The sequence below is a fragment of the Manis javanica genome, chromosome 16 (assembly GCF_040802235.1).
Source record: "Manis javanica isolate MJ-LG chromosome 16, MJ_LKY, whole genome shotgun sequence".
Classification (NCBI taxonomy): domain Eukaryota; kingdom Metazoa; phylum Chordata; class Mammalia; order Pholidota; family Manidae; genus Manis; species Manis javanica.
This window is the reverse complement of record NC_133171.1, coordinates 30,614,318-30,639,407: the sequence shown is the minus strand read 5'-3', so window position 1 is coordinate 30,639,407 and position 25,090 is coordinate 30,614,318. Positions and strand designations below refer to the sequence as shown.

At 34.6% G+C, this 25,090-nt stretch overlaps 1 protein-coding gene across 1 annotated transcript in view; it reads right to left on the bottom strand.

The window, feature by feature from the left end:
- The window catches only part of EYS (eyes shut homolog), a 1,533,253-nt gene that overhangs the window by 1,079,311 nt on the left and 428,852 nt on the right, over positions 1-25,090 (bottom strand). The window contains 1 exon segment of the mRNA XM_073224289.1: positions 14,913-14,937. Within this exon segment, the coding sequence (XP_073080390.1) occupies positions 14,913-14,937 (25 nt within the window).

Below are 25,090 nucleotides of genomic sequence, written 5' to 3'. Positions count from 1 at the left end.
TCTGACTTTTTAAGAGAAAGAGCTGAAGTCAAAAATCCCAAAACAAAAACAAAAAAGCTAAAACTGAAATCTGAAACCAAATTATAATGAAGGGTAAAAAAATGCTTTCAGTTTATTTATGCATTTAATTAATAGCAGAAGCCATTTATTAAACACCATCAGCTAAGTCAGTTACAATGTTAATTTTAATTTAAATATTGGGTAGATCCAATAGGAAATTAAAATTAGTTATAAATAAATAAATAAATAAAATATAATACCGGTTGAGTACATATTTACTTGGTTAAAAGTGAGACAAAAATGCGCATTCAACAAATATACCTTTAACTAATCTATAATTATGACTTGTGTGTGATACAGATTTCAGTAAATTATGCATATATAATAAGTACTCTGATCAAATGCCTACAAATATAATAAAAAAGAAGGCATGGTTTCCTTAAAAGATTTGTTTTAGTGGTAATGAGTATTTTATCATTTCCATTTCTGTATAGAATAGAAGTTGTCAGCAAGATCATATATTGAGATTCTTGCTGATCTTAGATTGAAGCAGGAAGGATGAACAAACAATATTCTAAAATAACTGGAAAATATTTGTACAGCTGTTTCAAATATAGAGAAGAGTGATTTAAAGGAGGTAGCGTGCTAAAGTTAAGACTGTAAACATTACCAACAGGAAGTATAAAATAAGTGAAAATAGAGGCAATGGTACAGCTGTGGGTTTCAAAGATGGAGATGTAAGGCACTGACCAGTGAAGAGTTTGGCTTAAGACCATAAATACAACTGACATAATGAAGAGGAAACTATGAGCGCCATGGGAAACTACAAAATGTGAGATTATAAGGATTTTCAATTGTAGTTAAATATGTTAGATGGACATGGACTATAATAGTCCATCTATTAAGCAGATGGAATAAAAGATACCCATTCAAAGAGAATGGGTCTTTATTATACAAGAAAGAAAATTGTTGTATGCCAAAGTATCTCTAAACTGCTGTCACAGAGGTAGATAATTCTCAAGAAAGTATTTTATCAGAGATTTGAAAAAAAGAGAAGACACAGGTTTTAAGAACAAAACTGAAACAAATTGATCAACAGTTCACAACAAAGGTGAAAGACGTAAAGCAAGATGTAGTTTCTCATTCAATTATCTGTCAGAATTTCATTTACATAGAAAACAAGGTTTAGTAATTCTTAATATTCCATCTCTCCTTCCATAAAAAGTAGATACTTTAGATTCAATTGTAACCAAGTTTGAATTATTTACAGTGAGTCAGATAGAGAGGGAATCTAAAGAAAAGACCACCCTATCACCTCAAGTGGGAACATTTTAATATAGCTGGATATGACTCAATATTGACAGAACTTTGGAAAATAGGGATTAACTGTTAGGATTTCATACCACAGGATTATAGATCTTACTAGGTAAGGGGTCAGTTTTGCATCGTTGTTTTTTGTTTAGTAAGTGAATTAAAGAATAATGATGCAAACATTTTCTTAAGTCTAAAATAACACCAAAAATCCTAACGATTAAATTATAAGTTACTCTAATGAAGAACAAAAAGGGAGTTATTCATAGAACACTCTAGTATAAATGCAGAGTTTAAGTGACATATTTAAAAGATAAAAAAGAAAGTTATGGAATCAATGCCCTATATTGCTATTCTTCAGTTTTGCACCAAATGATTTAAATTATTGTGTATTCAACTCATCAAATACAAAGAAGTTTGCAAAAACTACCAAGGGTGATAAAAAGGACCACAAAATCATGTTGCTATCAAAATAGAGAAGCAAATATCCTAGAGTTCAAGACAGGAGAGGTTTTTTGCTGTTGTTTTGTTTTGAGATGTGAGGAAACTAGTTCAATGACTTGCCCAGAGTCACACCGTTATTCAGTCACAGAGTTGGAAATCCATTTCCAACCTTGTTTATTCCCATTCCACCAAATGAAAACTGTCTCTCAAAGACTTTCAGTGGGGGAAAAAATTATAAAGAGCCCCAGAGCATATCACAGGAATCTTAAAATATCTGAGTTTGACACGAGGAAGAAGTGTTAACTGATCTCGTTTTTAGTTACCCAAGTAATGCAATTAGAGCAGTGGAATCAAAAGGTGAAATTAGGAGATGCAGATGTTCATTCCAAATATGAGCGAATTTTCAAAATGATCATCCAAAGATGAAAGGAGGTACCTTCGGGAAGTACTGAATCACTCCTCAGTGGGAATGCTCACGTGCAACAGAGGGCGAACTTCAGTCAGAAATGCTGGCACTGGGATTCAACCATCATTGGGATTTTTAGACTACATGAAATTGTATTTCTTAAAAGTCTATCATAAAATTTGCATGCTCAAATTGATTGATTTTTAAGAAGTGGAAGCAACATTGGCCTGGTCACTTAGTAGCTGAATTCTTTAAGGTTTGGGGAACTCAAATAAGCCTTTGTTTTATGGTTGAAGGAGGAGGAGTAACAATGCTGAATTTTTCACTAGGCCATTTGACTGACAGATTTTCATTACTCCGCTTACACAACTCTGAAGCCCAGTTCTACAGAAAGTTTGGTTATACACACTTGAAGGACAGAAACAGCTAAATCTTAAGCAATTCCCTCAGATAACAAACAGTACATATTTGTGGTGTTTCTGTTTGACCTTCCTGTATTTCCTGACTTTTTGGTTTGTGAGTATGACTGATTTCTAGAGTAATACTGTCTTGTACCAAATTGCTGAGCATCTTACTGCTAGGAGTTACAGTTACTTTTGACCTTGTTATTTGTATAAGTATCAGATTGGGTAATGACCTCATTTGTTACTATGTTTAGTCCTAGTTACGCTTGGCATTTATGGTCAGATTCCCATTTACAGCCTGGTGCTGACATATTCCCTAGATGATACTATTAGCATTAGTGTTCTGACATCATGGTCTAACATAAATCTTCCAGGCCTCCCAGACACATTGTGTGGTGAGATTCTTACTAACTTGAAGCAATTTACTAGAAAAGTAATTGTTTTATCTAAAATTATACTCCAAATCATTATTTGAATAGATGCTATTTTCTCATTAAAATAAGACATGTTTTCTTTCAAAAGAGAAAATAAAATATCAGTTATATTTTACTGTGTTTACAAGAGTAAATGACAATATGATGCATAGAAAAAAGCTACCTTTAAACATTGCACTACTACTGGAATTAAGTAAATAGTTCTGGAAGATTTTTTAAGATATTCAATATCTCTTTTGTATCTTTAATGACTTTGTGAAAATGTATGCAGCTTGCATGCCAACAACTTAAAGCAAAGTGACTTTTATTAATATTAATATGTATCTCTTGAAGCATATTATTCATTTTCAATACAGTATTATGCATTATCATCATGTTTATTCAATACTGATTGAAAAAATGGCAACTCATACTCTAAAATCAATTAGCAATTTAAATGTAGTGAAAGAAAATTAGTCAAAGGAAGATACTCAGTTTCATTTTTTCTAAACCAAAGAAGCTTAAGGATTTCATTGTCTTCTTTACTTTTTAATGTGGGTATTAACAATACCCAATAATTTATACGATTATTTCATTTCCTTTAATTAAATTCATTTCAAGGTCCTAATTTACATGTAAAATGTAAAGATAAATATACAAAGTGTTTTTGAGACTCTAAAACTAACCTTTTAAGGAAAATTTAACAGGAGCAGATTTCAGTTTAGTTTTGATTAATTTCATATAGATGAATGAAAAGTTGACTTAGTATGAGTTGTATTGTTGAAAAAGCCTCCCAGCATTAAAGATGATGATCTTGCTCTTTTTTTTTTTGGTTCGGTAATTATTTTCTCAAAAAATTCTACATAATTTGTGCATATTTCAGGCTTTAATTTTGGGCTGATACTAAAATGTTTTCCACATTACTGTGGTTGCTTAAACTTTTTATTCCATAAATAAATAAAAGCTCATATTTTTATCTCCCAGGAAGCTTTAGTCACCTTCCAAATGAAGCTTCTTTGCTGCAATATAAAAGTGAGGTCTTTTGGCATCCACTTCAGGAATGAAGCGACTGAGATGCAGTGTTTTGGCAACTTGTCAAAGGCAGGCCTGGAACAGTCAGTTTTCTGACAAACCTATTAACATGCTTTCCATTGTATTATGCCTACTCTCGGTCAAATACTATATTATGCTTAGCACTGTTTTCCTTTGAAGCTGGATGCTAATCGTCCTGAACCTTCCTGGTTTTATCCAAAATGGCAACCGAATCATACGAGTTAATATATATGTCATAGTCCTACCTTTAAAGAACATTATGCTAAATATATCCATCTTGATGGTAGATTTGCAAAGCTACACAGGAATGATAAATATCACCTGATTTACTATAATGATAACCTACCTTAGTAATTTCTTATACCCATACCTCAAAAAGAAAGTATAGTAGATGAAACTTTAATCTTATAATTTTCAAACTGTGATCATGCCTCAACTCATACTGTAAGAATACAAAAATTGTAAAAATAAGAAGAAAAACAAATTCAAATCCTCTGTTTTACTGGGGGTTCTGCGTAGGAAATTGGCCCATATAGTATTGAGTACTAAGACTTGCCCCAATATTTGAAATGACTAATCCTTAAACTAAAAATAATAAAATAAATAATTATTCAATGGAATGCACACACTTTAAGAGAAGAGATTCCCCTAATAATCTAACAGTGAAGTTTCTGGGTAAAACATATGACAGTATTGTCATTTGCTCAAACCTCTACTAACTTTGGTGGATATTGCTTTATGAATTTTGCAGTAAGAAGCACACAGAAGCGCAGGGAAGCAGCCAGCACTCTACCAGTTGCAGATAATAGAATACTTTACAGTAAGTAGTCATTTGTATTAGATTAAAGTTGTCCTTCATAAAGTATTGCTGCTGTGTATTTTTAGTATTTGCTTCCACTCTTATGGTATGCAAAAATAATCCTTATACTTTATATTTTATATACTTTAATCCTTATACTATATATTTTACTGAAGTGATCAGCATGTTTCTACACCTTCTAAGTTGGTGAAAATGAATTGTGATAGCATGTAATATTAATATAAAATGCCACAAAAATTGCTCATAAAATACAACTTTCATATTAGAGAATTTAAAAACCTCAATTTTACTGTTGCAAACCTATTCTTAGTTGTGCAATAAGCAGAAAGATGAGCGACTCAGTGCTCTATCTTTTTTTGCAAAATGGTTCTTTTCTCCAGGGATCAGAATAATAACACTGCTCAGCAAAACAATATTTGTAGTTTCAACGAACAAAATACTAATCTCAGTTAAATTTAACTCTATTGCTTTGCAGCTACAGAAACTTAGGGAAAGGACCAGATTCTCTTTATGAAAAAATAAAATGAGAAATTGATGATCTATCTGGTAGATAGAATTATCCATTTCCTTTTCAATTTTAGACAGTGAACTGAGCCCTTAAAAAGAAAGAAAAAGTAAAGGAAAATTATAGGAGCTTATCATTGGGAAACTACTGAGACGACTGTGTCATACAGTAATGCTTTTGACCAAAGGTAGGATTCAAATTCATTTTTTGAATGTTGAGAGCTTTTCAGAGGGAAAAATCTATAATCATTTGCCCAAAGTATCTATTTACTAGTCTTGCCCAGGAAAGGCTCTAGCTGGTCTATTAAGCAAAATATAGGATCACGTGGTAGGGTCCCTTACGACTAGCTATACAAATAAAAGCCATGGAGTTCCGAAAGGCAGTATAATTTCTAGTCATCTTGAAAGCAGAATTTTTCTTTTGGAGCAAGAAATTATTTGGAGTGCTTTTTAAATTCTTTCTTATGCATGTCCTACACTAATATGACTTCAAATATTTATAGTATTAAATTAAAGAAACAAACATGACATCTTTTAGCTATTTGCACTACTGAGAATTATGGAGGAAACAAAACAATGTACTGCTTTTATCTCCTCCTATGACTAGCACATTGCTGCACGTAGCTGGAGGCCAGTGGACCCGTGTTACATGATTAGACAAGGGACACACTACAACCAAGCTCTTATAAAAGTCAGACTCTCCTGTTTCAATGTAACTCAACACACTCTGTTAATGGCAGCTCCCCTAGGTAGGTAATTTGTTTTCAGATGAAAGGATGGCATTCCCACCAAGAAGTGCTGTCCAGGAACAAACACGGACATGGAGGTGGGGGGAGGTTAGAAGAATCAACGGGACAATCTTTTTGCTCTGCCATTTAGAAGCATCCTCATTTGTATTATCTCCACCTACAATATGGGGTAGTAAAACATATATGAAATAAATATGATAAATGTATGTATGATATGTATGTAAAGCATCAGAAAACTAGAAACTTTGAGAAACATTCATAAATTGTCTACTGATCCAAATAAATGCAAAATCTCAGGTGTATTTTTGTAAAGTTAAATACAGATACTAGTCAGGCTGCATTAAAGAAAAAGAAGCACTTATGTTTAACTAGCTATAAAAATTACTAAACTGGCAGGACTGACCTATGGAAGGAGACTGAGTCCATCTGGCATCAGACATTTCCAGTTCTGTAGTCTACCCTGATGTCCCTCCTCTCCACGCCCTACAGTTTCATCTCTGTACCCAGGATATCTGTGAATTGTCTCATCTGTATGCAGTTCAATAACCAGCCATCTACAGACTAGTAAAATGAAATTTAGTAGTTTGCTTTTTAATCTGACAGATGGAGGGCCACAAGAGATTTTTAAGCAAGGAAATAATAAGTAAATGTATATTTTAATGGGACTACTCTCATTGCTTTGTGATGAATGGATTACTAGAAGACAGACATTGTAACAGGATGACTAGTTTAGAGGGTGTTTGTAAAGATTATAAATAATCAAGTTTCATAGGAGCTTTAAGGAAAAAAGAAATAACTGATAATTTTTCACCCAACCAAGTTGTCATTAAGATAAAGATACCAGAAGATGTACTAAGACAGGTTTAAGTAGACTTTAAAAGTATTAAATAAAAACTCTACTGTGTTGTAAAAAATAAAGTTTTACATTAAATAAAACCAAGAATAATGGGGATAAAATAAGGGAAGAAAAAAATCCCAAATTGGGTAAAATGTCAGTAGCTAAATTTTCATCTTTTCAATTATATTTGAAGAAAAATTAGTTGATATATTATTTTTGTAAACTTACATCCTGTAGTTCAGAGATTGCTATCCTAAGATTCAAGGGGCCACTACGTGCATGGTATAGTGAACTCTGCTGTACCATTTAAGATTCAGGAAGTAGCAGCATGCTTGGGGATATTACCTGTGAGGAACCTGGGAAAGTTCTAAGCTATACATTTGTGAGTTACTTCCAGTAAAAGCCATCATCCTGTACCAAGACACAGGAGCCACTGATACTAAAGTTCATCAAGAAGTGTGACAGCAATATATCTGGTGCCTGATTCAGAAACCAACAGAATCAATCCATTAACATTCCAAAATGTTAAACATAAGTCAGCACCACTGTCTAAACATTAAGCAACCCAAGTGTCCATCAGTAGATGAATGGGTAAAGAAGATGTGTACATACACACAATGTAATGTTATTCAGCCATAAGAAGAAAACAAATCCTACCATTTGCAACAACATGGATGGAACTAGAGGGTATTATGCTCAGTGAAAAAAGGCAGATGGAGAAAGCAGATCCCAAATAATTTCACTTATTTGCGGAGTGTAACAACAAAGCAAAACTGAAGGAGCGAAACAGCAGCAGACTCACAGACTCCAAGAAGGGACTAGTGGTTACCAGAAGGTAGGGGTTGGGGTGGGTGGTTGGGAAGGGACGGGGAAGGGGATTAAGAGGTGTCATGATTGGCACACCTAACATAGGGGGTTACAGGGATGGCACTATAGCACAAAGACAAGTAGTAACTATAGCATCTTACCACACTGATGCACAGTGACTGCTAAGGAGTGTGGGGGGGGACTTGATTCTATGGATGAATGTTGTAACCACAATGTTGCTTATGTGAAACCTTTGTAAGATTGTGTATCAATGATATCTTAATAAAAAAATCTATGAAGATGAAATAACTTCAACGTAGACTCTTTATGTCTTCATCATCTTACATTCAATGACTTTTTTCTCCTCTTCACCTCAATACTCTGTACATTCCTCATAATAAGGCAGACTACTCACGGAATCTCCATTTTAAATGCCTGCTCCTCAGCTTCTGCTTTTCTGCTGCATCATCCTATATCCCATTGTTCTTACACTTCTCATTCTGTATGATCACTCCGTAATTCCTTGAATTCATCAAGACCCTGAGTACTGACTCGCAAAAGCATTCTCAGAGGCATCCCTAAGAGCTTCACTCTGCCTTTGTAGTCCTGCTGGAAAGCAGAGGCAGGACACACTACTCTTGTCTGGTACCTGAAATGAGCAGTCACCCACTAACCACTGGGTCACCCACTAGCCACTTCCTGTGATGCCTGCCCATGGCCAGGATACCTGCACACTGATCCAGACTAACTCCAAAACCACGTATGCAACTGGGGATTGGGATGGGGGGTGCATTTCTAAAACAAGAAACAAGTGTAGAGCAAGAATGGGGAGTGCTTGCATCTATCTTCATTCAGATGAGACTACACAGCCTGTCATTTAAGCTTCCTGCCTTGTTCCATACAATCCTAATCCTGGTACTAGCCTAAGTATTAACTAATAAATTTAAATGTACTGTATAATTTTAGTACTTAACTATATTTTCATCGGGTTTTTTTTCAGTGTTTTGAATCTTTCCTAGTCATTTACTTATTTTTTTTATTTTTTATATTCATTTTATTATCATTAATCTATAATTATATGAAGCACATTATGTTTACTAGATTCTCCCCTTCACCAAGTCCCCCCACCCCCATAAACCCCATTACAGTCACTGTCCATTGGCGTAGTAAGATGCTATGGACTCACTACTTGTCTTCTCTGTGTTGTACGTCCCTCCCTATGCCCCCCCACATTATACATGCTAATTGTAAGGCCCCCTTTCTTTTTCCCTGCCCTTATCCCTCCCTTCCCACCCCTCCTGCCCAGTACCTATCCCTTTCGTAACCGTTAGTACATTCTTGGGTTCTGTGATTTTGCTGCTGTTTTGTTCCTTAAGTTTTTCTTTGTTCTTATACTCCACATATGAGTGAAATCATTTGTTACTTGTATTTCTCCACCTGGCTTATTTCACGGAGCATAATACCTTCTAGCTCCATCCAAGCTCCATCCATGTTGTTGCAAATGGTAGAATCTGTTTAATTCTTATGGCTGCATAATATTCCATTGTGTATATGTACCACATCTTCTTTATCCATTCATCTACTGATGGACATTTAGGTTGCTTCCATTTCTTGGCTATTGTAAATAGTGCTGTGATAAACATAGGGGTGCATCTGTCTTTTTCAAACTGGGCTCCTGCATTCTTAGGGTAAATTCCTAGAAGTGGAATTCCTGGGTCAAATGGTATTTCTACTTTGAGCTTTTTGAGGAACCTCCATACTGCTTTCCATAATGGGTGAACTAATTTGCATTCCCACCAGCAGTGTAGGAGGGTTCCCCTTTCTTCACAACCTTGCCAACATTTGTTGTTGTTTGTCTTTTGGATGGTGGCGATCCTTACTGGTGTGAGGTGATATCTCACTGTGGCTTTAATTTGCATTTCTCTGATGATAAACGATGTGGAGCACCTTTTCATGTGTCTGTTGGTCATCTCAATTTCTTCTTTGGAAAACTATCTATTCAGCTCCTCTATCCATTTTTTAATTGGATTATTTGCTTTTTGTTTGTTGAGGTGTGTGAGCTCTTTATATATTTTGGATGTCAACTCTTTATTGGATCTGTCATTTATGAATATATTCTCCCATACTGTAGGGTACATTTTTGTTCTAATGATGGTGTCCTTTGCTGTACAGAAGCTTTTCAGCTTGATATAGTCCCATTTTTCATTTTTGCTTTTGTTTCCCTTGCCTGGGGAGATATGTTCATGAAGAAGTTGCTCATGTTTATGTCCAAGATATTTTTGCCTATGTTTTTTTCTAAGAGTTTTATGGTTTCATGACTTACATTCAGGTCTTTGATCCATATTGAATTTACTTTTGTGTATGGGGTTAGACAGTAATCCAGTTTCATTCTCTTATATGTAGCTGTCCAGTTTTGCCAGCCCCGTCTGTTGAAGAGACTGTCATTTTCCCATTGTATGTCCATGGTTCCTTTATCATATATTAATTGACCATATATGTTTGGGTTAATATCTGGGGTCTCTATTCTGTTCCACTGGTCTGTGGCTCTGTTCTTGTGCTAGTACCAAACTGTCTTGATTACTGTGGCTTTGTAGTAGAGGTTGAAGTTGGGGTGTGAGATCCCTCCCACTTTATTCTTCCTTCTCAGGATTGCTTTGGCTCTTCGGGGTCTTTAGTGTTTCCCTATGAATTTCTGAACTATTTGTTCCAGTTCGTTGAAGAATGTTGTTGGTAATTTGATAGGGATTGCATCAAATCTGTATATTGCTTTGGGCAGGATGGCCATTTTGACGATATTAATTCTTCCTAACCAAGAGCATGGGATGAGTTTCCATTTGTTAGTGTCCCCTTTAATTTCTCTTAAGAGTGTTTTATAGTTTTCAGGGTATAGGTCTTACACTTCCTTGGTAAGGTTTATTCCTAATTATTTTATGCTTTTTGATGCAATTGTGAATGGAAGTGTTTTCCTGATTTCTATTTCTATTAGTTCATTGTTAGTGTATAGGAAAGCCAGATTTCTGTGTGTTAATTTTGTATCCTGCAACTTTGCTGTATTCCAATATCAGTTCTAGTAGTTTTGGAGTGGAGTCTTCAGGGTTTTTTATGTACAATATCATGTCATCTGCAAATAGTGACAGTTTAACTTCTTCTTTACCAATCTGGATTCCTTGTATTTCTTTGTTTTGTCTAATTGCTGTGGCTAGGACCTCCAGTACTATTTTGAATAACAGTGGGGAGAGTGGGTGTCCATGTCTTGTTCCCAATCTCAGAGGAAAAGCTTTCAGCCTCTCACTGTTCAGTATGATGTTATCTGTGGGTTTATCATATATGGCCTTTATTATGTTGAGGTACCTCCCCTCTATACCCATTTTGTTGAGAATTTTTATCATAAATGGATATTAAATTTTGTCGAATGCTTTTACAGCAACTATGGAGATAATCATGTGGTTTTTGTCCTTTTTGTTGATGTGGTGGATGATGTTGATGGATTTTCAGATGTTGTACCATCTTTGCAACCCTGGGATGAATCACACTTTGTCATGGTGTATTATCCTTTTGACGTATTTTTCAATTAGGTTTGCTAATATTTTGTTGAGTATTTTTGCATCTATGTTCATCAGGGATATTGGTCGGTAATTTTCTTTTTTGGTGGGGTCTTTGCCTGGTTTTGGTATTAGGGTGATCTTGGCTTCATAGAATGAGTTTGGGAGTATTCCCTCCTCTTCTGTTTTTTGGAAGACTTTAAGGAGAATGGGAATTATATCTTCTCTGTATGTCTGATAAAATTCTGAGGTAAATCTGTCTGGCCCAGGGGTTTTGTTCTTTGGTAGTTTTTTGAATACCACTTCAATTTCTTTGCTGGTAATTGGTTTGTTTAACTTTTGTGTTTCTTCCTTGGTCAGTCTTGAAAGGTTGTATTTTTCTAGGAAGTTGTCCATTTCTTCTAGGTTTTCCAGCTTATTAGCATATAGGTTTTCATAGTACTATCTAATAATTCTTTGTACTTCTGTTGGGTCCATCATGATGTTTCCTTTCTCATTTCTGATTCTGTTGATGTGTGTTGATTCTCTTTTTTTCTTAATAAGTCTGGCTAGAGGCTTATCTTTTTTGTTTATTTTCTCAAAGAACCAACTCTTGGTTTCATTTATTTTTTTCTATTGTTTTATTCTTCTCAATTTTATTTATTTCTTCTCTGATCTTTATTATGTCCCTCCTTCTGCTGATTTTAGGCCTCATTTGTTCTTCTTTTTCCAGTTTTGATAACTGTGACATTAGACTATTCATTTGGGTTTGTTCTCCTTTAAATATGCCTGGATTGCTATATACTTTCCTCTTAAGACTGCTTTCACTGCTTCCCACCAAAGTTGGGGCTTTGTGTTGTTGTCATTTGTTTCCATATATTGCTGGATCTCCATTTTAATTTGGTTGTTCATCCATTGACTATTTAGGAGGGTGTTGTTAAGCCTCCATGTGTTTGTGAGCCTTTTTGCTTTCTTTGTACAATTTATTTCTAGTTTTATGCCTTTGGTAGGAATTCAATCTTTTGGAATTTACTGAGGCTCTTTTTGTGGCCTAGTATGTGGTCTATTCTGGAGAATGTTCCATGTGCACTTGAGAAGAATGTGTATCCTGTTGCTTTTGGGTGTAGAGTTCTATAGATGTCTATTAGGTCCATCTATTCTAGTGTGTTGTTCAGTGCCTCTGTGTCCTTACTTATTTTCTGTCTGTTGGATCTGTCCTTTGGAGTGAATGGTGTGTTGAAGTCTCCTAAAATTAATGCATTTCATTCTGTTTCCTCCTTTAATTCTGTTAGTATTTGTTGCGCATATGCTGGTGCTCCTGTGTTGGGGGCATATATATTTATAATGGTTATATCCTCTTGTTGGACAGAGCCCTTTATCATTATATAATGTCCTTCTTTGTCTCTTGTTACTTTCTATTTTGAAGTCTATTTTGTCTGATACTAGTACTGCAACACCTGCTTTTTTTCTCTCTATTGTTTGCATGAAATATCTTTTTCCATCCCTTGACTTTAAGTCTGTGCATGTCTTTGGGTTTAAGGTGAGTCTCTTGTAAGCAGCATATAGATGGGTCCTGTTTTGTTATCCATTCAGTGACTCTAGGTCTTTTGATTGGTGCAGTCAGTCCATTTACATTTAGAGTGAGTATCGATAGGTATGTACTTATTGCCATTTCAGGCTTTAGACTTGTGGTTACCAAAGGTTCAAGGTTACTTTGCTTACTGTCTAAGAGTCTAACAACTCACTTAGAATGCTGTTACAAACACAATCTAAAAGTTCTTTTCTATTTCTCCTCCTTTTTCTTCCTCCTTCATTCTTTATATATTAGGTATCAAATTCTGTACTTTTTATCTATCCCTTGATTGACTTTGGTGATAGTTAATTTAATTTTGCATTTGCTTCATAATTAACTGTTCTACTTTCTTCACTGTGGTTTTATTACCTCTGGTGACAGCTATTCAACCTTAGGAACAATTCCATCTATAGCAGTCCCTCCAAAATAGACTGTAGAGATGGTTTGTGGGAGGTAAATTCTCTTAGCTTTTGCTTATCTGGAATATTCTTTAATCCTTCCTTCAAATTTAAATGATAATCTTGCTGCATAAAGTAGTCTTGGTTCCAGACCCTTCTGTGTCATGGCATTAAATACATCATGCCTCTCCCTTCTGGCCTATAAGGTTTCTGCTGAGATGTCTGATGTTAGCCTGATGGGCTTTCCTTTGTATGTGATCTTATTTCTCTCTCCAGCTGCTTTTAGCAGTCTGTCCTTATCCTTGATCATTCCAATTTTAATTACTATGTGTCTTAGTGTTGTCTTCCTTGGGTACTATGTGTTGGGAGATCTGTGGATCTCCATGGTCTGAAAGACTATGTCCTTCCCCAGATTGGGGAAGTTTTCAGCAACTACCTCCTTAAAGATACTTTCTATCCCTTTTTCTCTCTTCTTCTTCTTCTGGTATCCCTATGATGCAAATATTGTTCTGCTTGGATTGGTCACACAGTTCTCTCAATATTCTTTTATTCTTAGAGATCCTTTTTTCTCTCTGTGCCTCAGCTTCTTTGTATTCCTCTTCTCTAGTTTCTATTTCATTTATTGTCTCCTCCACCGTGTCCAACCTGCTTTTAATACTCTCCATCGTGCTCTTTAACAATTGGATCTCTGACCTGAATTCATTCCTGAGTTCTTGGATGTCTTTCTGTACCTCTATTAGAATGTTGATGATTTTTATTTTGAACTCCCTTTCAGGAAGAGTCACGAGGTCCATATCATTTAAATCTTTCTCGGGAGTTGTATTAATAGTTTTACTCTGGACAAGGCTCCTTTGGCATTTCATGTTTGTGTATGTCCAGAAGCTCTATTCTAGAGCTAGTGTCCTCTAGTGTCCAGAAGCTCTATTCTGGAGCTGCTCAGCCCCTGAAGCAATGTCGGGGGTCACAGGGGAGTGGTACTGGTGCCTGGAGGTAGGAAAGAGCTGTTCCCTGCCTCCTGGCTCCTGTGTCTGTCTCCACTGCCTGAGCCAGTGGGCCGGTCACACAGGTATAAGTTTTTGTCCCAGAGCAGCCAGTATGAATCCCTGCTTTCCACAAGCAGCCGGAATCCCAGTATCCCCAGGAACTCTGCCTGTATTGATTTTCTGGCCCAGTAGTCATGCGAATCTCATGAAAGCACCATGAAATGTAGGTTTGTGCTCCCAGCGCAGATCTCCAGAGCTAGGTATTCAGCAGTCCCAAGCCTTCCACTCCCTCCCTGCTCCGTTTCTCTTCCTCCTGCCGGTGAGCTGGGGTGGAGGAGGGGCTCGGGTCCTGCAGAGCCACAGCTCTGGTTCATTACCCTGTTCACTGAGGTATGCTCTTTTCTCCAGGTGTGTGCAGTCTGACGCCGTCCTCTTTCCTGTTGCTCTTCAGGATTAGTTGTGCCAATTAAATTTTCTAATTGTATCCAGTTTTAAGAGGAAGCTTCTGTCTCTCCTCTCATGCTGCCATCTTTAATCCAATCTTCATGGGTGTTTTATTGAAAATTTAGGAGAAAGCATTTCAATGCTAGCATGACCTGACTTTAGGTAGAAGTTCAAAAATAAGTTAGGGTATTTTTAGGAAATGATTGGTGCACATTAAAAGTGACCAGTTCTGGATCTTATTCACTTTATCAGTATCTAATCCACAGTGACTTCCGTGTGTCTTAGTATTTTTTTTCTCACTGTGTTTCACAGCTCTGCATTTATAAATGTGTAATAAATTGCTGTGGTTATCTGGCACTTTAAAAGCATTAGGTTGTGGTTAACGTATCTCAAAGCCCTTAGCTAAAACTAAATGCAGAACACAATTTACTTAGGTTATATTCATTTTCTGCTTAGTCTGACCTTTACTCATTTCTATTTATTAGTCTTTCTGGTCGTTCTATTTAGCCATTTTATATTTTCTTGTTACCTCAAAAAAAGAAAGAAATAAAAACACTAAAGCTACATTTGAAAATAATAAAAAAATTCTCACACCAAGCCTTATGCCTAATACACTTAAAATTATTTACTTTGCTACAAATATCCTTAGGAGAAAAACAGCCACCTGCATTTCAGTTTTAAAGAATTTGAAAGACAAACTTTCAAATGAGGTTAAAAGGCATTTTTAAAGATATCTCATTTTCAAACTTGAATTGAGACAGATATCAAAATGACAGTATAGCTAAAAAAAATATGCTCCAACAAGTAAAACATTAAATAAATAATGTACAGAAAAACATTCACAAATTAGTACAGAGTAACTTGACTTAAGCAAGATAAGGAGACACATGTGCTGATGGACCCATTCATACCTTTCCTTCATCACCATGTTTCCAGTCCTTGGTTCCTTCCTGTGCTAGTGTCTTATTTACTCTGTTTATATGTTTGCTTTCATCAGAGCTACACGCACCACTTCATTCATTCATTCTTTTAGCTCCCTAGATACTTGTTACGGTTCTTAGATTCTAATTGTCTCCTTCCTCTTGGCACACAATTTATTTTGCTCTTTTCTCTCCCAAGGTCTTTCTTTGACACAGCTACAAGATCTCTTATGCAATATGGTCTTCTTAGCCTCACTGATACGTTGCCTAGTTAGAGAGTTTGAGGCACCCAGGAGCAAGAGTATGGACTTCTATTCCCATATATATATATAACTTATGCAACAGCAACAATAAATTACCCAGTAATATCTTTGAATATATGAGAACCCCATGAGAGAAGCTATAAATACAGAGGTGATATGAATAAATTGAGAGATTTTTTTTTATGCTCATGGATAAGCCTTCTTAGTAATAACACTGCCACTACCACACCCAAATCACTAGATTCTAATGAATGCTCCTTGAAACTCTAATTCGTTTTTTTCTGAAGATCATCAAATTTGCTTTCAACTTTATGTGGAGCTATAAAATTTTATGAGTAACTAAATCAAATAAGAAAAGTCCACGAAGGAGGACTTACCCTCCACAAATATTGACACTTAAAAATATATACTGACAAAATAAAGGCATGGTATTGTTGCAGGAATAAGCAAAGAAAATACAGAGGGAAAAAAAGAGCTTAGATACAGACCTATAAATGTATAGGAACTTAGTATGGGATGAAGGTGGGTCCACAAGGCAATAGAGAAAAACTGAATTTTATAATAGATGCTATTGAACAGACTGGCTCACTATATGGAGGAAAATTTGGTCCCTACCCAAGAGCATATAAACAGATAAAATACAAGTGGATCAAAGATGTAAAATTATAAAGTTAAAGTGATTTCCCAATGGTCATTTTAATAAAAAAAATAAAACTTTATCTTTGCAGAATTTATTTGGAAATATTTAGTCTACGGTTTAGCAAAAATGCACTTTATGAATGAATTTGTGCCTGAGGTTGTGGTAGGTAACATACACCCAAAAACTTGGTTTGCATGATTTTTGCTCAATTTTCATTTTACAATCATTTTGATTTTAAACAATTAGTAGAAGTATTTTATTTCTTTATTGTCTCCTTAAAGCCAGAAATAATTTACATAAATCACCCAACATAAACTCTAATAATATTATTCTCATTTTATAGGAATATATTATTATATTAAGGAAGGTAAGCATTTTCATTCCAAAATCACAGGAAATCTAAGGATTTTCTATTTTTCATGTACATTTTTTTGAGGAACAAAATGCTATTTAGCTATTAAGATACAGAATCAGTCAAAAGGAGAAATAAAGTTGGAGAAACCTGTTTATTGCCCACAAGCAGTCATCCACTTCTGCAAAAAAGGGGACCCTACCCAACCTCTCCTGTCCAGATATTCCTATTGATATGAAGATGGCTACTTCTCTCCACTTCTTGGAAACACCTATTGATATGGAGATGAATTAAGGCCAGAAGAGAGATTCTGGAAATATTGCAATTTTACTCACATCACCTAATGCCATAAATGAGGTAAGTTGTAAATAAATGCAATTATTGATTTAAGCTGGTCATATGGACATAAAGGTAGTTCACTTTCCACGAGGAAAGCAAGGAGCCTGACCTTCTAAGACAGGTTATGATATGGATTCACTGTTCAAATCTATGAATCATTGGGGAATGAGGGCGCACTGCAAGTGGAGGGGATTGACAGGCTAGAGGGGGTAACAAAGGATCATTACTTAATGTAAACAGTGGAAGAAGCTTTGATGAAAAACTTGAAATTGTTGACTGTCTCTTGGTCTTTCTATAACTTTTCATTAACTGACTTAAACATGGAGGAGAATGTATTTCTGTAACATCTTTCTATGTTGACAGATAGTAACTGGACTAGTGGGGGTGAGGATTTAATAATGTGTGTAGCTGTTGAGCCATGGTGTTGTATACTTGAAACCAATATAATATTGTGTATCAACTACACTTCAATAAAATACACATGCACACATACCACGAGTTCAGTCTTGCAAGGAGAAAGAAGTCTCATGATCTATGTTCAAGATTTTCCTTGAATTCTGAACTGATGTAAACATTTACCTTATTAGAAGCATGTCAACAATGTAAAATTTAACACTGGAAGCAAAGGAGACCTTACGGACCATTTGTGTATGCACCCATATATAAGCATTTATGACTGAATCAGATGCTCATGTGTCACATTCAGAAAAGTTACAAGTCATCATTTCCAAATGCACAGATTTGATGCATTAAAAGTTTATGGTATACTAATGAGAAAATGTGACTTGGACTCAATAATTTTTAGAAATTCACATAGGATAACTGTGTATATTTAATATCTATCCAACCCAAATAGAAAAGAAAAATGGAACTTGCATTTATATTTGAGGTTTTATAACTTTTTATCATAATTCAAACATCCCCATGTCTAATGAATAATATATGTATTAATTCTCTTGACGATATCAACCTGCATTAAATCATAGTGACAGTTTCATTAATAGCTAAATGTAAAGTCTATCTTGCCTGAAGGAATAATACCTTGTTAATCAGAATCACAAAAGCCTTGTACATCTCCAGGAAACAGCACTGACCAAGAACTTAATTGTCGCTGTAAATGCTCTGTGAAGTATTTGAATAGGTGTAATTTATTTACTTAGAAATTACCAACACAGATGCTCTCGCCCATCACGTATCTCCTTTGTATTCCAAGTATGATTTAATGGTTTCTTGTACAAAACTAGTCCAAGCCAATTAAAAAGCAAATAAATAGTCACAGCGGAGGGTAAATTGCCTTCTCTGCTTTCATGAAGCATGTGTGCACGCCTAAGATAAGATGTTGTCAATCTGTTAAAATCTCTGCGAATCCATCCTCCTCCATGAGTGCAGAAGAAAAGCTTTAACACTTTGGATAACTGTGGACGGTCATTTGTCTAGGTTGTGGCAAAACCAAAAGGCTACAATATTTCTTGCAAACATTAATCTTGATTTTAAAATGGAAAATGTTCCAAAAGGATCTCCCTTAAACATACTTTATCTGGGGCTTCTTCCAACTTCCATTTTCCCTTTCATATATTCCAAAAAGGATAATACATTATGTTTATAAACATGAAGCAAAGCAAATGGCATTTTAATTGTTCAATGTAAACAGCCAACTATATAGTTTAATAAGAACAGTTGGTGATCTGCTTGTTTTAAGTGACTTAATGCTGTCACGTCCTGGTCACTCCGTAGCCAACCATTCTGTAGTTTTTTTTATAATTGTTTCTATTGCTAGAACAATAATGGGTATTGTTATTAAGGAATTATGGTAGAAAATGACAGGCACCTTAATTATAGACTTCTATTTTAATTTTACTAAGGTAGTAGGAATATATGTCTGTTACTTCTATTTTGAATTGTTCAATATAATAGCCTGACACTTTTTAGAATAAAGATTCTATTCTGCCTCAAGACTTTGCTGCTTGACTGCTAACGGCTTTAAGCCCCCCTCTCCTCCCCACTCCCCTTCTGCCCCTCACCTGAGAAAGCTCACAACAGAGCCTGGGTGCTCCGCACCTTGACGTGGGTAGGAAGTTCAGTCAAGCCCCTTTGTACACGCAAAAAAACCTCCTTCTGGCCCTGCCCCCTAACAATAAGAATATTCCCAATCCATTCTCCTTATTCTCTCAACCCATTTTTGGACCAGCTTGGATGGCCTGCCCTTTTTCCCTTACAAGAGCCCTATTATATAAATAAAAATTATTTTTGCCCCCTCATGATGTTCACGTGGCTTTGTCAGTCTCTACACCTGAATCAAATTTTGGGTGGGCATCCATCCTGCATCTGCAGATTGTCTATACAGCTTTGTAACTTAAAAGAATGCATACAAAGTACCCAGTGAGATTTTGAAGTATTGGTTCTTATCCCTCATTCAAATTGGGGAATCAGACAGTCTAGTGAGACCCAGAAATCAACATTTTACAAGCTCTGCTACATATACCAGATTTTGAGAAATAAAATGTTATATTCTCTCAGGGTAAATTCATTTTCTCTTCCATCTAAAGTTCCGCTTTACCTTATGAGTTATTCTGCCACTCTTCTCTATGGCGTTATCCTTTCTGTCTTCACTGGCAACAAGACATTAACCACAATGTACTTAATTTACTTCTAGTCTAACAATAATGAAGCAAAACTTGAGAGTTATTGGCAGTAAAAATTTGAAAAGTGTCATCCTGGACTTTTACATCAATTTTTACTAGATGACAAATTTCTGGTTCTGGCCCGAGTTCAACATGGATGCCCATAGGTAGCTTGAATTTTCCATCACATCTTATTCTTTATTGGGTGCAGCTTCCAAAGTCCCGTCATGTGGACAGGCATCTGGCCGGCCACATCAGCAACACAGGGAGGGCGTGAACATACAGATCTGAGCGCGCTCACGGGTAAGTCTGCGTTAGGCTCACGAACAATTATTTTGAAGAATCATCAGTTCAAGGTAACTATGCAGTTAGTCAAGTTTTGAAATACTACCTAGTAATTGATACATTCCAGAGTCTCAGGACATTTTAGAGTGGGAAGCTATAATTTATTGTGCCAAGTTTTCTCTCCTACTGGCATAGCCCGGCATGTCCACTGATGGAAAAGTGCTGCCTGGGGCACAGTGCTCAGGAAGCCCCTTGCTAGGAGCTCGACTGGATTCTCTCAGCTTATGCCTTTCAGCTAACAGGTGGCACCCTACTGAAAGTTGTTGACCTAAGGCATTTTTGGATGGTAGTAAGAGTGTGAATTGTGATCCATCACTCTGGAGAATCCTGAGTTGAGGCTATTAGCTATGCACCTGGTCTTGGCAATTGATAAAGGTACACTGTACCAGAGGAAGCTTGACACAACAGAAAATTTCCCACGTTCTGCTTTATAGGAACATTGCTAATTCGAGAATCATTGAAATACAAGTAATTCTGTTGTATATGAGAATATGATAGAGCTACTCAACATAGTTCTACTTAAGATGTTCAATGAGAAAAAGGTATCCAATAACCTACTAGATTATTTTACAAAATAACATTGGGACTGTAGAAGTATTTAGGTAGCACGTTGAGTATAGAAGAATATTTGAGTTCCTAGAAATAATTTATATATGTATCTGCAAAAATACAAATAAAATGAAGACTGCAAAATATCCACCTTTCATCAAAATAAAAATTTCCTCCCTTTGCATATTTTCCAAAAAATAGAAAATTAGACTCTAAATCAACTATTAAATTTTAAATGTAGCCCAATAAATACAGTCAGCAAACTACATAAGAGAGCAGATAATCAATACAGTAAACATTTGCAATGTTTTCAATCTAGCTGTAATTATAAACTGAAGAACATTAAATGATCTTAGCATTTTCTACCTGAAAATATGCACTGGTGGTGTTAATTATACAACATGATTAATGGTGTGTCTTGTATAATTATTTAGAAATTAAGCACATTTATAAACCTCTAATAATTAGTGAGGTAAAACTTTTATCAACACATAAAGTTTACTTTATTTCTCCTAAGAAATACCCACAGAGTCATACATAAATAGTTTTGTCTAGTCCAAGGAAACAATCTCAGAAAAACAAATGAGAATATAGTCCCCATTCAGAACTTCACTATATATTTAAGCATATATACTTTATTTACACATATGTATATATTTATACACACACATTCATACTGTAATTGCATTACATAATGAAATAATGTATTTAATATGTTCATGTAAATTCCATCCCAAAGGAAGTGGAAGAACCAGAAAATTAGAGGATAAATGTTTAAAGAGAATTACCTAATAAAAGTATGCAAATTATGCATCAAAGAAGAACAATTAGAACTGCATCACAGCAGAACAACTCACCACAGAGAACTTGAATCTTTTCTAATTGGCACTAAGCCTGCCTGTCCTTTGCTCTAGAGAGAGACATCATCTTTACTATGCTTAGCAGTACACATGTCTGCCCTGTGCTCCTTTTTTCTGAAAGACACCATCTCTGTATTCCCAGGCTGTGGGCAACTCATCCTTGCCACTGAGGGTCACTAGTTCTATTTTCCAAGACTATCCACTATACAAACATCTTTGACTATGTAGTCTGAAAAAAAAATTCAGCTAGTTTATCTGCTCACAGACATCCAAAATTCTAGGGGATCTGTAGAGAATCATCTCCCAAGAAATACTGAAAGCACTTAGGCTTTAACTAACAACATGAGCACAGTGCTAAGTACAATTTCTGCAGAATTACTGACATAAATAAGATATAAATCAACATGAGTTTCATAGACTGCAAAGAGGCAAAATTATGGAGAACCGACTAGTTTTCTCATACTTGCATAACTTCACCTTGAGGAATTATGCTCAGGAAATATAGTAAGTATAGAAAACATTAATGGCAAAAAAAAGAAAAAAATATTGCAGCCTTGTTTATCAGCCCAAAACAGAAAACTTATGCATCTAACAATAAGATTGAACTATACCATGTGTATATACATAAAATTAAATATTATTCAGGTACTGAACATATTTGTTCATACTTTTAATGAGGTGTGACAATGCCAATTGTCTCCTCAATATGTTTCCTCTTTTTCCCAAGCATATTATCTCCCAAATAAAGTCTGTATTTCCCAGCCATAAGCAAAAACAGACATGACAGATACAGATTTTTAACCACACAAATAATAACAGCAATTTAAATCAACAGCAATTCCCAAAGTGAAAGCAATTGCATCCCTGAACGACTTTTTTGGTCCTACCAGTCAGAACCACCCCCAAAATCAGAATGTTCAGTAATAGAGAAATAAACTTTTATCCATATCTTATTTCAAGGTTTAATTTTTGTAGCTGTTTAACCTTTACCAGAGTGAAAGGTATTTGAAATTTATGTTCATGGAGTATTTAAATATAAAAAGGGAGAAGAGAGTTAATGAAAACACCCACAGTGTGAATGAAAGTTGCTTTTGGAAGATAAGATTATAAATAAATATTATATTGCCCTTACAGTTTTAAAAAATGGAAAATTAATGCTTTTGAAACTGATGAACAGTTGAATGCAATTTAAAATTAAAGTTATTAAAAAATAAAACATTCAAAAATGCTCTAAAAATGATTTATTGTAAGTAGTAAAAATGCAATTAATTCTGACTAAAAAAAGGAATAAAATACATGAAGAAGAAAGAACTCTTTATTCAGAACACACACAAAAAAAGAAATTAATTTTGGGGGAGAATGAAGTAATATTTTACTTGAGACTAAGTAAGTAAATAATGATTCAAAACAAGAAAGAGCAAAAATTTAATGTTAAGATTGAGTTAAGTTTTAAGAATGGAAAATTACCATGTATATATTAGAATATTTTGGGATAGGAGTTATAAATTAATAGGACTAGATCTGGGGACAGTTGTAGAGAGCTGAGAAAAAGGAAAACTTGTTGAGAAAAATCTATGACAAGTTCATATGACAGATAGATCATATGATCATATGAAATAACAAGTTTATATAAAAGACAGATGGAGATTTGTGAGATTGGAAACTGGTAGATACTTATGTCAAGTGATAGATGATTTATATGGGTTGGCACTTCTCAGTGGCTGTGAAAGTTGAATGGTTAAGTGATGTGATACCAGTAATTTAGACTCAAGTAAGTCTACCCATCTCTTATTTTGGAAAACAAATTAGATTCCCTAGGGAAATGACAAAGAAAATTTGTATTTCAACTACACTTAGAATGCTTTAGCTTATTTTAATTGCAATGGCTAGAAGAATAAAATAAACCACATAGCTTTATATTTTTACTATTTTGTCAATACTTTCTTTTAGTTATCCTCATCTAAAAAAACTTAAAATAACAAGTTCATTTTATGAAATTGTGTTATCTTTCCCATATGAATGTCATTAAGTTAGCATTTGCCATTCTGCCTGTTACTTAATATCATTTGCCTAAAATTTGTTTGTAATTGATATAGAAGACCTGTAGTATAAATACTCTATTATTTCACACACACAGTTATGAAAATAGAATTATTTCAGTGGAGTAGACATTGATATACACATAGACTTAAAAAAATACTTATTCATAGTTTAGCATAAAAGTTTTCTGCATAACAATTCCATGACTTTTAAAACAGCTTGTTGGTTAACATTAAAGTGGTAAATCCCACTCATTCTTAAAAAAATCTGGAATCAGAGACCATCTGTTCAATTTGGCATTTTGGCACTAACTGTTATTTGTCATTTTGTTTGATATGTTTGATCTGGAATTTTAGTACTAACCATTAATTGTGATTTTGTTTGATTATACACAGCTCTCCGGGATGGTTGCCAGAAAACAGTTTTGTAAATGCAATTTGTCCTATATTTCTTAGTTACTCTAAAATAACAAACTGTGGACTAGCAACACAGCTTCATGAACTTCTTTAAATATTTCTACTATACATGGTCTACAGAAAATATATTTTGAATCTTTTACAAATGAATGTAATGTAAATAATAACTTTCAAGGCAGAAGTACATATGTACATATGTATTTTCAATGATTTATTCATTAACATTAGAATTAGAAAGAATTAGAAAATAAAGAAAAATTAACATTTCCCTTCAATTTGACCTTCTAGAATTATAAATTAAATATATGCTGTACATTGAACATTTTTAACTTATGGTACTAGAAAAATTTGATCAATAAAGTATTCTTCACAAGTCATATAAATTAGCCAAAGGGGAGATACATAAATTAGATACATATTAAAGTACTAGTTAATATAAATTTATAATAAAATATAATCAGAATGACATTTCTTAAAAATTATAAATTTCTAAGCAGTAATAAGTAAGTTGTATTTGACTTTTGTAATTGAAATAGATGACTATCATGGTGCAAATCAGACCAAAAACTACAATCTTACTCTACCTAAGAAAAGCTTCAAGTATTTCAAAACATCTTCTTTATGTCTAATTTTAATTTTATAAAACATTTTACTGTTTATTGCAAGCACTTTATTATAGTTAGAATTATTTCTAACCATAGAAATATCTGAGTTACTTTGAGAAAACCAGCAATCTATTCTAAAAATGCTTCAGAGATGACCATATTTCAACATGTAATAATCTTTATCATACATATGCCACATTTCAAGAGATGTATTTATTGTATTAACATAAAAAGAGCATGGTAAGCAAAATTAAAGGCAGCAAAGCAAGTTCTAACTACATGATGCCAAATAAATATCCTACACAGATCTGTTACGAAAATTGAACATTATAGTGTTATCAAACAAAAATTACAAAGATACAGATAATTTATTTTTTCAGTAATTCAGCCCAAGCTTTTATTGAGTATTGATTATGTGTCATACATACATTGTAAAGAAATTCAGGAAACACTGGTGAATAAAATAAAACAA